Source organism: Lampetra fluviatilis, chromosome 3 (assembly GCF_964198595.1).
Source record: "Lampetra fluviatilis chromosome 3, kcLamFluv1.1, whole genome shotgun sequence".
NCBI classification, from domain to species: domain Eukaryota; kingdom Metazoa; phylum Chordata; class Hyperoartia; order Petromyzontiformes; family Petromyzontidae; genus Lampetra; species Lampetra fluviatilis.
In genome coordinates this window covers 3,215,834-3,233,251 of record NC_136277.1, presented here as the reverse complement: position 1 = coordinate 3,233,251, position 17,418 = coordinate 3,215,834, and the positions used below count along the sequence as shown (strand labels likewise).

At 40.5% G+C, this 17,418-nt stretch overlaps 1 protein-coding gene across 8 annotated transcripts in view; it reads left to right on the top strand.

The window, feature by feature from the left end:
• The window catches only part of LOC144951455 (protein unc-13 homolog B-like), a 250,122-nt gene that overhangs the window by 109,785 nt on the left and 122,919 nt on the right, over positions 1-17,418 (top strand). For all 8 annotated transcript variants that reach the window (XM_078881764.1, XM_078881780.1, XM_078881772.1 and 5 more), the window contains 3 exons: positions 8,898-8,976; positions 10,558-10,635; positions 14,185-14,404. In XM_078881764.1, coding sequence (XP_078737890.1) covers positions 8,898-8,976; positions 10,558-10,635; positions 14,185-14,404 — 377 coding nt within the window. The remainder of the gene's footprint in view (positions 1-8,897; positions 8,977-10,557; positions 10,636-14,184; positions 14,405-17,418) is intronic.

Below are 17,418 nucleotides of genomic sequence, written 5' to 3'. Positions count from 1 at the left end.
ATTTATTTAATGATGAACATTCATATGCATGCTATGTATAGAAATTATTCGAAATTTCCATTTCTCCTATATACTAGATGTATAATCATGAAATTTACAATTTCAGAAAATGCTTTTTAAATCTATATTAATGTTTTACATTAACAGTAATATATACTCAATATACAGCATCCTATAAAATATTATACTTGTTCTGCCAATGCAAATTACACTTCTCAGATTTAATCATTGACAGTCATGAATGTTAATATTGTATAGACCAGATTGCAATAAAGAATAGTTGGTAAATCCAACAAAACTTAGCTTAAATAAAATGTGTATTTTCGCATTGTATATTGTTTACTGTTTAAGTTGGACATATGAGCTATAAATGTGTGAACAGCAACGGGACGAAATCATGGTGGCTTGGCTGCTGCCCTGATGCCTCGTTCCTTTCCAATTTCCCCCTTTCTCCCATTTTTACACCACTCTGCAATTCCACCAATATCCCTTGCCCCTTAATGAAATTGTCATTATGGGCCTTCAAAAGGTCTGGTCGTTATGGTAATGGATCCAGTGCAGCTGTTAAAATCTTATGGCATATATACGCTTACAATTTTTACGTTTTATAGATTGTAAGGATTTAGCTTTTTGAAACATGCTTCATTTTCCCACGTTTTAGCAAATAAATCTGTGAATTCAGCTCCATTTTGAGGTGTAATCCTTCATATAAGGGGCCATCATCCATTTAGTATGTACGCATGGAGGAGGGAAGGGGGGTTAACTCAAATGTGTACGCTTGCATGGGGGATCTACTGACAATGTACGTACGCATAGGAAACGGGGCGGGGGGGTGTGAAGCCTCGATAATAGTTTGTCTACATTGGCCTTCAAATGAGCCACAGTTCAGTGTCTTCAGCTGTCAGGCAACAAGTACTGCCGGGAGAAGTGGGACTGTGGGAGAGATGTCACTTGTGTGCCACCGTACCCCTGACTGCAACTATCACGCTGCTCAGCAAAATAAGAGGCCAATGTACGCAACTTAATTATTTAATGCAGCCAGCGGTGGACTATCTGTTTGCTTAAACACGTCAACATTATTAATCCTTGATCGTTTCTGCGTTGATTAAATATCGGCCGTTCTCTAGGATTCGAGGGGGGGGGGTGCATCAGGCGTACGTACGCAGGTGGTGGGGGGGAGGGGTAAAGTTTTGACAGATTTTTGCGTACCTACTAAATGGATGGCCCCTAAACACAAGGCTATTACAATTTCTCTGCCATCTTAATATATGCACAGTATGATTTATGTATTCAAATATTTTCACAAATTTCCATTTTGCTTAAATATTGTACGTAATTGTCTTCTAGAGATGACCACAGAATTTCGTTTTTTTATTCGTATTATGACGTACAATAACTGAAAATCTAACCAATATGAGTTGTTTTACGTGTGCTTTAGTTAGAAAAAATATGTTTTAAAAACTTGGATAATTCAAAAATGAACACATGCTGAGGCACACAAGGATCAAAGAGCACTCTTATAGGCTTATTGACTTGGAATCCGTGCTGCAAGTGATCCTCTGTTAAGGCTGAAATGGTACACATGGGGCTGATGTGGTGACCACCATGCCAAACACCATTGTCTCCCCAGTGCTAAAATGTGCACACCTCACTAGCTTCTCATTAAAGCTGAGATGACCTCAGGGAGACCCAGGGCCAACTCAGATATCACTCACCACTGGTTTTAGCTGTGACCGAGAATCAAACTCCGTAGTGCAGTGTGACAACTACCGCTCCACCACTTGCCACAACACACGATGTCATGCCATACATATAAAAACACTCATACAAACACACCGAGGTACATAATACATACAAAGACATAATTCAGCATTATGGGCTGTTGGGAATATGTTGTTTGTGAGCATTGGGTAAGGCTGGCGCTGTGTGTAAGAGGGTGGTGTTGCCTCCACCATGCCCAGCTGTATATCTCTCCAGTACTTGTGTTTACGCACTGCATTGGGTACTAATTTTGGACTGAGATGCTCCTCTGGAAGTCCAGGAAAGATTCAGAAACTACTTGCCACTGAAGTTACCTTTGGCTGGGATTCAAACCAAGGTCACCAGGTTACTTGAACAGCTGCGATTACTAACAACCTACACACAAGATGAACTTCCACATGCTCATGTATACGAACGCACAGACACATGAAACACACTCAAGCATACACACAAATACACAAGACAATAACATGCCCGTATAAAGGGGACACACGCCTATGGTACACGTCCAGAAACACAAGCGTGCACACACAGGACCTCATCCCATCCTCATCTGCTCTCCTGGCCCTCCCACTGAGTGATTGCACCCCCAACCCCTTCCCTCCTTAGCTTCGCTCTGTACACCCTCGCCTCCTGCTCCCCACTTCATTGATTTCTATTGTTTAGTGTGGAATCGGATTTGGTTAAGCAATTTCTTTTTTTATCCAATCGGTATCCGACTGACAAAATTACGATGCCATTTAGCAATGTTGGATTGGAGTCGGCTCATTTAAATGTTAATTTATTTGCAATTTCATTTTATTCAGTTCTTCAATTAGAAAAAATCGACTTGGTGTGTGTGCTTTTGAAAAGGCTTTGTGGCAGAAAGCTTCCACAGTAAAAAAAACACATTTTATAAAATGGCATTCGCGAAAATCTTCCAGGAATAATTGTGAAATCTCCCATTTAATAGTCCCATTGTATGGTGAGCAAGCGAGGGTCCGGTGTTTCCACGCGGAAGGCAAGCGAATCTTGAAATGGGGGGGAGTATTGTGCAGCGTTTCTGTCACAACACGCAATGACACCACTGCATACACGGTGCAGGGAGTGTACACACTGTCCACATATACTACAATGCATGCATTTGTGTTTTTGTTAGTGTATATCATTTGGGCCGCAGGACCTGTTTTTTGCAAGGCCAAACAGATGTCCTGGTAGTAATTTTTTTATATGAAGGCAAACCGTATCTATTGAGTATAGCAGCTCGGGAATTCTGGTCATTTATCTTCTGGGATTTATCCTGACAAAGATAATTATACAATATAATTTATTTATCGAGGAAAACCTGGCTGTCAAAAGCTAAAAGCCTCCACCACATTCGTTAATAATACTGCCTTAAAATATATATAATACGTCACGTTTCAGGCAATGGCACTTCATCGCCTTTGGCAGAAACGTAATCTATTATCTTGTTCGTTTAAGGCAGTGTTATTGACTAACGTGTTTAGGTTTTTTTCGTCTGTTAATTCTGCTTGTGTTCCAGTGACAACTTAGTGTGCATGATCTCGCAGAGATGTGTAGAGGCCTGGCAGTATGCTTTCCTATGCAAATGATCTAAAGCAGCTGTGTTCATACACACGTGGGAATCGTGCGTAGACATTAACACGAATATCTTGTGATGTATTTATTTTTCTAGCTCGTTGTGGGTGTCGGACATCTTTATTCCAGTGGTAGGAGGTAGAGCTGATGGATCGTCTGATTCATATATACACGATGTGCTTAAGAGGTGGCAGCATAGCAACATCAATTGGCCGTGACCGATCTTTACAGACCTCTTGAGGGTATCCTGCGGCTCCAGTCTCTCCCGACGTACAAAACGGCTCTAAAAAGAGACTTGTCGGGAAAATTCCTCACTGATAAAAATTGTTTGGCCGGCTTTGCTTATCTGCAACGGTGCAAAACTCAATAACAGACGCTTAAAAGTGGCGAAAATAAATAATGTAGTGCTCGTTTTTACATTGATTTGTTCACTGAATAACTAAATCTAGCTTCAACCCAAATGCTGTGGATAACTTTAGGTGGATGGATTTTTTAAATGAATGTCTCCGATAATTACTTCCTAAAATATACATTTGTGACGATTTCATTCTACATTGCGTTCTTATAAATCAAACAACACTGTATAACTAGGCAAGAGGCCTGATTATTTTTAAAGGGGTTTTCAAATACTTTCAGGTAGGCCTTTTTGGTAAGATACAAGGACATTCATATTGGTAGAGCTTTGTTTCCATATGTTAATAACGTGTAAACAGTACCACAAGTACATATTATCATCAAGGAAGACAGCAGCACGTTTTTGTTCAGCACTAAATAGACCATGTAATAGCTGTGGGCAGTGGGAGCTAAACTAATATTTGGAATGATTTGTAATTCAAGTTCAATTTGTTTGCAAAATGTGATAACTGATTAAATGAAATAACTTCTGGATTAAAGTATAGAGACTAGATACGCATACAGTTTGATAATAAATAAACTACTATGTAAGGTGTACATGTAATGTAATGACCATTAGAAAATAATAGTTAGATTAAGTTGTTTGTCCATAGGTGTCAAATAAAGAATGCTTCCCTGCCACAAAGCAGGGCCTGAGTCATGCTTGAGGTCAGTGAGGGCCATTTCACAAGATTAAAATACCAATTACCAGGATGTTGAAATCCATTTGTTTAAAAGATACTCAGTCTCCTGTGATGTAATCTATGCACACGTCAATAACATTAAATATTCATTGAGTGTTATTCAGCGGTAGGGTTTTTTTAAGTGAAAATTTCACAGCTGTGTTTGAGAAATGGATGCTGTTTTTGTTTGAGAGGTGTAAAACTTCGTTATGATTAGAATTAAAAGATGTGTTGCATTGAATAACAGCCAATATATTGATAATTCATGTCTGTCTGTTTAACATGTTATGTAATTGTTTAATATTAATGTAGCCCCAAATGGTGAGATGATGGAATGGTCACAAGAATGTATACGAGATTGACATACGTTGAGTGATCATTCTTTGTATAAACTGCTATTTGCAACATTATTGTCAACGTTTCTACCATTAAAAGACACTTTGAACATGGCTATAGTCGCAAAGACAATATCAATAAATTTAGGCGAAAGTTCTCAGTTAATGTAAATGTATATTGAATATATAAGTTGGTAGTAATGTATCCTGATTTTCTTCATTTTCTATGCTTTGAATAATCATCCAAAAAAACTGCTGTATCTGTTAATCATTACAACACATATAAGTACGATTAACCTTTGAGAATTGTTTGCGAACAACAAAACACAAAATGGTCACAACAAAGACAGTCCCCGCAATTTATGCAACTCTTACAATTGAAGTTGTGGACCTGTTGGCAGGGTTAATGATTGTTATCGACCCTGTGGAAAACACTTTCTCCACCATCTGTATATTTCCAATACCTTTGCGTAAATATACATTTACCACGCATTTTAGAACCTGTATTGTATTGCTATATTAATTTGTCATATAAACATTATAGTAGGTCGAATAGCTTTAACGTTATCTGGGGAATTTGATCTTCAGGAATGATGAGACCTAAAATTATATAATTCCTGAACAGACCAAAGAATGCGAGTCTTCTGGTTAACATTAAGGCTATAAAACCGCACATTAAAGGTACTTAAAATAAAATGTTTTAGCAACAAGCTGCGAAGATGTAGACCAAATTGTATTACGTAATTAACCCACTCCTGAATGAATGCGAAAGACTACAATGCCACAATGGCTGACGTCCATGCATTAACACTCTTTTAGAAGCACAAATCCAGTGAGAGGCAAAGAAAGTTTGCATTTGCCTCCTCTTCCAACAGTAATTTCAACTCGTTTCAATTCGTTGTACAAGAAGAGTTTCCACCACTGACTTAGTGCTGAAACAGGAGATGGGTAATACCTCAATGTTAATTTAAAGAAGACGTCTGATAATATATATGCATTCTGACCACAAGTATTGTGGTTAATGCAGACATGATTCCTTGTAAAAGGTTTCAGTTTGGTGTTTTAACAACTTAACACCTGTTTTGTTGCCAGAAAAAAGGGGAAAACCTTATTATCAAGACGTGTTTACAAATATATATTATTTTAATCACAGTTGCTGATCACAGGCCCAAAGGTTGAGCAGCCAGCAACAACAGCACTACTAAAGGTGTAATAGATACGAGTTAATGTTTGATAATTAAAATACATTTTCACCAAGCAAACATTGCCAAGTAGTTTTCATGTTATATATATATGAATATGCCCGCAGAGAATATTTTAGTGAGACAGACATGGTAAACCATATTAGAATATAAATAATATGAATATTACATATTAATGTAGGCTATGACAGTGCCCCAAATGTCCTAATTTTACAAGAGATTTGCGAAGGTCATTTGTATCTACAGCGTTAAAAGAGCATTGGCAATGTCCTATAACATTACCAAGTTTCTGATTCTGTTGAACCAATGACCCAGAACAAAATGCCTGTGAAATGCACTAAGTGCTATCCCTACTACCTTCTTCAGTGCAGATGCCTCCTGCCTGGCTTGGTTATTGGCAGGGTTTGTGTTTAGGATCAATTGTACCCTGGGTGAAAACAAATCTTCACTTCTTTCCTTTTCCCCATCTGGCTTGTTTACTTTCAATGGTTCAGGCCCCTGAAATGTCTTTCCCTGTTTCTCAGATATATTTTGTTCTACTTAGTTTAAATACTAAAAACAGGTGCCCTATGTGGTCTCATAGGTCTGGCTATAATTTACACTTATGAGCTACCTGTCGAAAGTTATTTATTATTATACATTTTTTTTTTCAAAACATACATCTACATCATTTTGTAAGAATATTTTAAGTCAGGATATGCTCAGGTACAATTGAACACGCAACAATCAATCTTTGCCAAACAAGAAAGTATATCATTTACAAAAAGAAAATTACATTTATCCAGAATATTTGGAAAATTTAAATTGCATTTCAGTGTTTCTTATTAATTTGTACATTGGGCTTGTGCAAGCACTGTTTGTAAAATAATATGCAACCAAATATCATAACGGATATGTAATGTTTGTATTATTAGTTCAAGTTGAAAAGCTTAAATTACATTTTTTTTAATGAAGGGATATTTGCATGAATGGTGCAAACAACCACAAGAAACTTAAATGTAAATTGAGCAGCATAGATGTAAATTTAAAAAGTAGGTTTTTTTAGCCAATACACGGACCCATGTTTGTTTTTGGGTGAGGCCACGTGGTAGTTTTATACCAAAAGTATTTCCACTAACCCTCTACCACCGAAGAAGATTGTCATGTTACAAAGGTATTAATAACTATACGTGCAATCTATTGGTCAAATTCCGACAAAGAGAGCTCACCGGTGACTTAAAACTTTTCATGATGAAATTCAACATCATATGAAATTTCGTTCAAATAACTAAACACGGGGGAGAATACTTAGAACACGGGAGGTAAATACATTTCCTCATTCCCACTTAATATTGCTGTAAATGCCAAGGGGTTACATAAATTAAACGATCTTCCAATTGTTTTATCTTCTCTACTACAGTGCCTCCACTTATAATATGCTACTCTTTCCCTACTTGTTAGCTAAGGCATTGCCTCAGCCTCACCATCTGGCTCCCACCTCCCACCCCTTGAACTAATGGCAGAGTTTCCCTCATCCAAGTTATAAAATGGAGGTGCTGCCTATTTGTATGGCACAAACCAGTGTAGAGGTATATTACACATCAACTGATCATAAATTATGTCCCTTGGATTTGCACAGAATCATGACATGCGGTTGCATTTAAATGGTACATGTAATTTTATTATTAATTTATTTTAAGCATTGTCCACTTAATGAATACCATTAAAAACAGTGAACACAAATGCATGCTTAGCCACTAGACTTGTACATTAAAGCACTATCTAAAAACTTTAAATCCAATCAAAATCCAGATATCATTCACTGAAGCTTCAGTCAACATTCCACAAGATTAACTATATTGTTCATTACTCTCAGCAGCTTTTATTATTTACTAGCCTTTTGCCTGTCCAAGGACCGGTGTATTGCAGTAAATCTGAAACTTGCAAGCGAAAAGCAGACCACGACTTGATAGTCATTAATGCGTGTGCAATTTGTAAGGGCGCGGTGACACAGACCTATTTAATTTTAAGGTTATAATCCCTCGTTCATCATGACGTCCTTTTTACTTTGATGTCTCAACAGCGTTACGGAGATCACGTGACGTGAGGGTTCTGCCTTTGTAGTGAGGGTTGTAAGTTGACGCCGAGGAGGGGGGAGGAGGCGCCTCGCCCGCCCGTGTGGAGTGACGTCAGCCGCTAATTATTATGAATTGGGGGGGTGTCCATTTGGAGGACGTCACCTTATAATGATCATTAATGAGGGGGGCTGTTCGACGTGGAGTGACGTCACGAGCGTTGCACACAGACATTCTTGGCTCATTATAGTAGATAATAATGGGGGGGGGGGGGGTGCCCATTTGGAGGACGTCACCTGCTCATGATTATTAATGGAGGGCTTTTCGATGTGGAGTGACGTCACTTGTGCATGATTATGTAGTGGGGGGTACTCCATATTGAGTGACGTCACCCACTCATGATTATTAATGAGGAAGGGGGGGGTCCATTTGGAGGACGTCACCTGCTCATGAATATGAATGAAGGGGGCTGGTCGATGTGGAGTGACGTCACGAGCGTTAAGGACAGACATTCCTGGGTGATAATAGTACGTATTTGCAGTTCCTTCAGTATTTGGTTACCACCTTTCAGAATTTTACCAATGGACTTCTCATAACATAATACTGTATTTTCCTTACTGGATGTAGGTATTTTGTGTCTTAATGTATTCATATTGCATTGTGCATAGTTTTATGGTGAGTGCAATCCAGGATGAATAAATACTGTATTCTATTTCTGAATGTCTATTATAATCACCCCCTTTGTGTTCATGGTTTTCTACAATGTTACGATTGAATATGGATTGGACCACCCACTCTCCACATCTTGCCACTTCACACAATGTGTCTGCTTAATATAAATATGATAACTTAAAAATGATAATTGTCTGTATGTGTGTGTGTGTTGTTCAGGTCTGGGAGTGGGCTCTATGGCATTGACAGCATGCCCAATCTGCGTCGAAGAAAAACAATTCCACTCGTCAGCGATGTGGTACGTATCTAGCAGTTTTTAAGCACTGTTGCCTGGACATATTAGCTTCTTACGAAAGGAAATGAGAGATGCAACAATCGGGAAACACTGCTTAAATAGCAACAGCTAGAGCTTCAGCAGAGACTATATACCCAAGCTCCTACCGAGTGCATGAGAAAAAAAAAAATATTTTATTTTCATTTCCATTAAAAGTTGAAGAAAAAAACATTGTTCTTTGATATTTCTAGAGAATATTTGTTAACATTAAAATGCAAAGAATCACAAACTGTATATATATACACTTCACAGTGTTATATAGAGCTAACATTTACATGTTTCATTCCCACATTGCAGGCTACATATTATTTAGATGTGTCCACAGAGAATATACAGGAGCAACATATTACTAAGTGAACAGAGAAGGAATTTGCAGTTACTTATCCTGCTTAGTTACCTGGCCTCTATTTAGACTGTACATTATGTAACCTTGCCAATGGTTAAAAATAATAATGTAATCCTTTGTTAGCCATCAGTCTGGTCACTTCTGATGTTTTAAAGGACTAATAAGAAATTAGCTATACTTACTGACACAATTTGGCCTATACTGCCAAATAACTTCATACAGTGTTCTTGTTTTGTATTGTTCAATGAAGCTATGTTCTACGTATTGTCAATGTTTAATTAGTATTCATTCTAAAGCTGTGAAACATTTGTGTTTGTCCATGCTTAACTGTGATAGGCAATGGTAAGTAACTCATTGCAACTGCATTTTAATGGAATTTTGAACACATCTTTGTGAATTAATTGCTGATTTTAATTATAATTCACACTTATTGTTTAACATTCTGAAATACTAATTTTATGCACCATAATGCACAGTAGGTGTTTTACAACAGTGCACGGTTTAGCGGAGCGGAGCAGTGGTGAGTGGTTTGTGCACTTTCCTGTGAACCCAGTGCCATGAGTTTGATTCCTGGCTTGTTAAACATCAGTGGCGAGTGATATATAAAGTATAATCAAACTGCAGATTATTATGTTACAGCTTCAAGTAAATCTAATTGAAATGTATATATTTTATGGATTAGAATAATGATTTCCACTAGACACAAATGTTTGGCAATAACAACACCAGGGCAAAGTGGGATAACATCCGATGGAAAAGGTAAAACATTCAGGTCATTCTAGATTTGAAGCTTTCGTGACTAAAGGAATCCATACTCTCTGATTCTTTCGGTAAAGTCACGTGGGTATAAAATAAAATATAAAATAAATCACGACCACAGCAAGAAAATGTTTTGCTGTGGTTTTCCCACCTGATGATGATTGCTTGTGTTGCAATCGAAACGTCGTGATTTATTTTTTATTTTATACCTATGTGACTTTACCAAAAGAAACAGAGAGTATTCAGGCCATTGACACTACACAACAGTGGCCATTGTAATTACAACCAAACGATTAAAATGAGGTATCTGCTTCAGTGTTGAAATACAAAACCCTGATTGGTAGTGAAAGGTTGTTGGCTGTGGGCTAGGTAATTTAGATCACATAGCCCTCTTGCGTTATTTCACCTAATGGGTGTTGTTCTGCTCCTGTCGCCTGCAGTCATTGGCTGCTATGCAGAGGAAGGGAGGGCTTCTCTCCTCCATGGCCACCCGAGCCTCGCTGAACGACGAGGAACTTGTAAGTTGGGCGTTTCCCTTCTGCATTTGTCATTGAATATCCGCTGTCTCAGGGGATTCCATTGTAATTTTTTGATAAGTTTCTGCTCTTTTGGGATTAATGGAGTTGACAGTAAAATTTGGTGTCATTACCAATTTTTTTACAAAGAACATTACATTTAGATGGAAGTTTATGTAACTATGGAACACATTTAAACTGTTAAATTATTTTGGCATGGTCATGTATTCAAGTAAATATGTGTTTTCTTAAACAGTGAAGAGGCAATCAGGGAGATTTACAAAGAGGTCGGCTTCACTGTCTGTGTCTCTCCTTGCCACGTCTTATTGCACATCTTTTTTCTAGTGTCTTGCTGCTCATCTGTTTTTGTTTCTCATGCCTCCTCGTGTCTTTGCACTTTCCCCTCTATGTCTCTCTGGTCCCTGTGTGTGTGCATGTGAATGTATGTCTTGAGGGAGGGAAAACCCCTCAGCTCAAACAACATCATAAGGCAAGGTGGGGTTGATTTCGTTGTTGCTGCTGAGCCTTAAATATTGGAGGAAGTAGCCGCTCCTTGTGAGTGGTTGGCTGATGTACCCTCTGTTAAGGAAGTATGAAGGGCGATCCAGAGCTTGAAACTAGGTAATGTGCCAGGGAAAGATGACCTCCCAAGCAAACTGCAGAGGGAGGGTGGCATTTGTGTTCAGACTGCCCTATATAACATCATCACAACTGTGTGGTCCACAGGACTGTTTCCGCAGAATTGGAAGGATGGCCAAATTTTAAAAGAGGGACTGCACTGATTGCAACAACTACCGGGGTATCTCCCTCCTCAGTGTCCTGGGAAAGGTCCTAAAAATAATTATATTATTCAACATCGCCTTGCCAGACAAGCTGATGAGAAGCTTGTGGAGCCCCAATACAGTTATCAGACCGGGCGGTCCTGCATGGACACCATTTTATCTGTCTGTGTGATACAACAGATGTGTAGAGAATTTCAACAGGACCTACATCTCTGTTTTATTGACCTGGTCAAGTCCATCAATAACCCAGGGCTCTGGGTTATTCTTCGTGTTTTCAGAGTACCATACTGTCTGTTCACACTCATTAAGGAACTTCATTGGTTGGTAGGCATGAGTAAACTTGCGTGGCCGGGTATTGGAGCTATTTTCTGTTCAGCTTGGGGTGCGACAGGGATGTCCTCTGCCCCCTAAATGATTTAACATCTTCTTTGACCACGTAGTTCAAGAGTCTTTCCATGGATGTACCGGTCTAATTTCCATCTGGTATTGATACAATGGGAGGTGGATCGATGCCCGGGTGCGGTCAAGAGATGGCTCTTTATTGGTCAAACATATTATGTATGCTTATGATCTGGTGATTGCTGCCCACTTTGAGAATAAGTTGGAGACACTACTGCTAAATCTGGAGTATATTACTCAGAGATAAGGCCTTACCAACAGCCCCACAACCCACAAAGCACTCGCCTGGGTATTTTACGTCTTCAAATACTCCCTTCCCTCAACTTTCCATTAGTGATGTGGGTGATGGGGCAGTTGTGGAGAGAGTGGTGGAGAGAGATTCTGTACCTGGGCAGCGTGCTTATGACCAGCTCCGGGTTGCCAGCCGAGGTCTCGCTCTGAATCATTTCAGCGGCATTATATTTTCAGCAGCTGCGGAACGGTTTGTGCAAGCTACTTGGCCTGTCGCTCCATACAAATATCCGAGTCTTCTCGGCCATAGTTATACCCTCCCTTCTCTATACTTGCAAAACGTGTGGCCCTCTAAAGGAACATCTGCAGCAGTTTGAAACCTTCAGGTTAGCCTGCCTACGATCCATCCTGGGTTTCATCAGACTGAATTGTGTGAGGAGCTCACAGATCCTTGAAAGATCTGAACACAGTCCCATCAGTGAGCTCTGCTGGCAAGCGAGGCTGCGTTGGCCGGGTCGTGTAGCTTGCATGCCCAGCCACCACATGCCCAAACAGATTCTATTCGGCCGGATAAATGGGGATAAACAAGGACGGCACAGACTCAAGAAGAGATGGAGTGACGTGGTACAGAAGAATATGGAGCTTATTGGACTTGCTGCTGCCTGGTATCAGCAGTGTCACGATCGGCCTCTGTGGAGCAGGTTCATGAAGGATGCTGTTGGGGAGTTGGAGGCAGTCGCCCTCTAGTAACAACGGAGGCAGAGGAGCAGTGCTCACAACAGTGAGCAGAGCGCCGGGTGTCTAAAATACAGAAATTTGGCAGTGGGGAGCACAGTTGGTACATCTGCCAGTGATCTCACTTAGTCAACCCATGGCACCTAGGTCTGTCCTGTGACATCCCGTCAGAGAGCCTTCAACACTTCGCATGACCTTAGAGTGCACCTGGCCTGGCACAGGCGCCGTGGTGACATCACCACCATTAGTGGTGAACAGTGGTTGTTGTTGTGTGGGTGTGGGGAGTGGTAGTGTAGTGGTTAGCACGCTGCGGCCTGAGTTCGATTCCAGCTCACGGCCAATACCACTTATTGGTCCTGGGCCTCCCGTAGGTCGACTCAGCTTCAAATAAGTACCTGGCGTGTTGTCTAAACATTGCCACTATGGAGACAAAGGCGGCTGGGCATGGTGTTGGCCCCCCACCCCCTCATGTGTGTGCCGGCCTTCATTGGTGCTTGCTAACAGCACTTGCCCCTACAGTCTGTCAAGGCTATATGGGGGATCTTTGTCTGTGTCTAGTAAAAAGGTACAATAAATACTGGTAATTTAAACAATTATATATGCTGTTAAGTGTCTGAAAATATCTGTAAGACTAATGTTTTTACTATATGTAGTGATATAAATTCTGAAAGCTGTATTGTTTTTCTGCTCGACAACCATTAAAATGTTGGCATACAGGTGGAAATCTGGTTAATCAGTTCTTCAGGTTGCTGAAACATTCTCCAAATATGAATGAGGACAATGTACAATATTTATTGTGCTTTTGTTATACTGTACTGCATTTCAATGATGGGATAGGACAGTGTTAGTAAATAATTGGTTTTTGTGTGCACATTTATTTTAATTGCAGCTTCTGGCAATAAAGCATACATCTTGCAACAAAGCATGTTGTGCTCATTGTACAAAATGCAATTTCCCCTGAGTTTGTTTATCACTATAGATGGTTCTCCATTGATGTGTATGCTTCTGTCTTGCCGTCTTGTTCTCTCTGAGGGATACTATTTTCCACTTCAAACTTGATGTTCTAATCTTAATTAATCTATTGGAACTAATCTAGTTTACATGGCATTTCTGTTGTGTGCATCGTGTGGTAAATAGTTCTGTTTTGTTTGGTTTTATTAGATCTGATGGTGACTCGATTTAAGAGAGCTCAATCTCGTTATTTCTCTTCATGAACCTCTTATATTTGCTCAATCCTGTACCATGTTTTAGATTGTAATTTTATATTACATTTTAATGTACACCTTTATGCCCTGTCAACTGAACTCGGTTGGTGGTCTTCTGAACAATTTTGTTCAACATCACGACATTTAATCACATCCTCAGCGATGCGCAATGGCGATCTTTCCCCGCGTTTTCATTCCAGAAAATGCACGTGTACAAGAAGACACTGCAGGCACTCATCTACCCAATCTCGTGCACCATCCCTCACCGCTTCGAGGTGTGGACAGCCACCGCGCCCACCTACTGCTACGAGTGCGAGGGGCTGCTGTGGGGGATAGCGCGCCAGGGCATGCGCTGCACCGAGTGCGGCGTCAAGTGCCATGAGAAGTGCCAAGACCTGCTCAATGCCGACTGCCTTCAGCGTGAGTGCTTCGCCACAATCTCCACACAGTCCCGTGAAACCGCATCTATTGGTCCAATACAACGTGGTGTACATTCTTGATTTGAAGCTTTCGTGACTGCAGGAATTCGTACTCTTTGGTTCTTTCGGTAAAGTCACGTAGGTATGTTCACGCATATAGCCCACAGATGCATATACCCCGCAAAAATAGCGTTTTGTGTAAAAAAAATCAGAAAGCCCACACCTCCATATACCCCGCATGCATTCATATATTTAACGTCGTTACCGCAGCTTAATTCCATCATATTAATACGACGTTTACATTTATAATACATTCCACTATCAATTGTTAACGTTAAAATCATAATGTGCACAAAGAAAACAAACTAACCGGAAACGAGTGAACTTAAAACAGAAAATAAGTAACACAAGTAAATATCCAATAAATAAGTAACACATAACTGGTAGATAAGTGAGGACAGGTACTTTACTTACGATGGAGATGCGTTACGACGACCCCATCATCCTAAGTCGAAAATATCGTAAGTCGAAGATGGTATAACCTACCCAGGAGTCTTAAAGAATGGTGGTAATTTAGCAAAACAGAGAAATGTACAGTAGCATACTGTATAAACTATATACTGTATGTATTTATTAATTACAATACTGTATTGCACAGTAAAATGTAAAGTAGAAAAAAACAAGGTAAATTCTTAGCCTACCTGAACTGCAATTTAATAAAAAAAAGTTTTTTCAGGAAACAATCCTATCTGCTATAGAAACTTTTAACATGCATTGAACGTATCGTATCGTGGTAACCTTAAAATGAAATCGCTAAAGCTACGTATCATACATGCATTGAACGTATCGGAACGTATCATATTGTACTGTACTCACCAAGATTCTGTAAGTCGTCTGCACACTCCGGTAGATTGCGCACTGCGCAGATAATAGCGGCACTACGGTAACGCCGTCGCCTCGCCCCCACCCCCCACCTCTCCTTCCCACCCCCCCCCCCACCTCTCCCCCCCACCTCTCCCTCCCACCCCCCACCTCTCCCCCCCCCCACCTCTCCCTCCCACCCCCCCACATCTCCCCCCCACCTCTCCCTCCCACCCCCCCACCTCTCCCCCCCACCTCTCCCTCCCACCCCCCCACCTCTCCCTCCCACCCCCCCAGCTGCCCCACCCCCCAACCCCCCACCTCTCTACCCCAGCTCTCCCGTCGCCGGTAAACAGTGCGCGCACTTAAAACATTGTCGTTTAATTGTATAAACAATTCATTTAAAACGTGATAACATGTGCAATTTTAGTGTGAGTGGTTTACTCAGCAGTGCTTTAGTCAAAGGTAAGTGTTGCATAGTGGATAGTCCTACTATGAAAATTTTTTACGAGTTATGCCATGTCACACGTGTCAAATATTTGTCGGATAGCCCGCACCTCCATATACCCCGCAGGGTCTTGTTTTGTTTGTAAAAAGTGGTATACCCCGCGGGTTATATGCGGGAACATACGGTAATCGATTACGACGTTTCGATCGCAACGCAAGCGACCGTCACCTGAAGACGAGTGTGGTGTAGATTATTTTACTGAAATTTTTTAAGAACATTAAAAAAACTGTGAGATGTTTGCATCAAAATGAGGGAATATTTTAACTTGCTTACCTAGCAGAGTGACAACAGGGACACTTGGTCTGTTTGGGGTATTGGGATGATGCCACACCTAAAACATTAATTGAAAAAATATGTTTAAAATAACCCAAATACTGTAGTTGTAAATAAAGCGTAACTAAAGTGGCTAATTTAAGTTATTCTATTCAGACGCTGTCGCCTCGACAGACCTGGTTTCACCTGAGGACGGCTGCTTGCGTTGTGGCCGAAACGTCGTGGGAATTATTTTATTATGTTTTATTTTTATTATTTTATTACTTCCCTTCTACGTGACTTTACCGAAAGAACCAAGAAGATGAATCCCTGCAGTCACGAAAGCTTTAAATCGAAATTTAAGTTATTCTCTTAAGATTATTCATTTCGAACCGGTTCCTTAGTGGGTAGTTCAGCATCTCATTGCCTCATTCAATCCACTCCCATGCCCCCACACACTTCACGCAGAGGGAGCCTTGGGGGCAGTGGAAGTAGTGCCCCATAGGCAATGACTGGGGGCTGTTTTGTGGCCATTGGCATCCTAATCTCCAGACCCTAGTGAGGAAATAATTAATGGTGATATTAGTGGTGGTGAGTATATTAATGGTGATGAGTGTATTTGTGGTGGTGGTGGTGAGTTTATAGGTGGTGGTCAGGATAGCACCGATGATGGGAGTGGTAATGAGTATTAGTGATGGATGACGATCATAGTAGTGGTGAAGATAGTGATGGTGGTGGTGGTGAGGGTAGTAATGACGATGATTATGATGATGCACAATTCTGTATGATTGATGGTCATTAGCATTACTCCGTGGCGCCAGCACCACCACACCAACGTTTGAGTCATTGGCCACCACTGAGTCACCGTTTTGTTCTTCTGGCCTAACACCTGGTTGGACTTAACCATTCCACAGCAGATTTTCTCAGCCAAGGAAGCATAGACCGCAGAAAATAGACTTTGCATTCAAAGTTATTTTGTCCAGATCTCTTCCATTATCAGTGAGCCATGTCTTGATTGGTTTCGTTTGAAATCTAATTTCTACTGTAAACACGATGACTTCCTCATGACCAAGGTGTTTGAGTGTTTTGTTTGACATTGTTATACTGATCCCCAAGTTAAATAGAGAAGGTACACCAGAAAGGGGCAATAGCAACTGCCATTGCCCCCAATTGGGTCACAAGGTACCGATTCTCAGACTTCTTGGCCCTTCTGAGAGCTAACCCATGGCCTCTCCTATTAAGGCCAATATCTATTCTGCCAGATGGGAGTCTATCGCCAATGGGTTCACGCTCTAAATTTGACAAATAGGTCAATGTTCAAATACCCAGGATTGTACCAAGAAATGCAGGAATCAATGTTAACATGCAGGAGACCCAACATCTGACAATTCTCT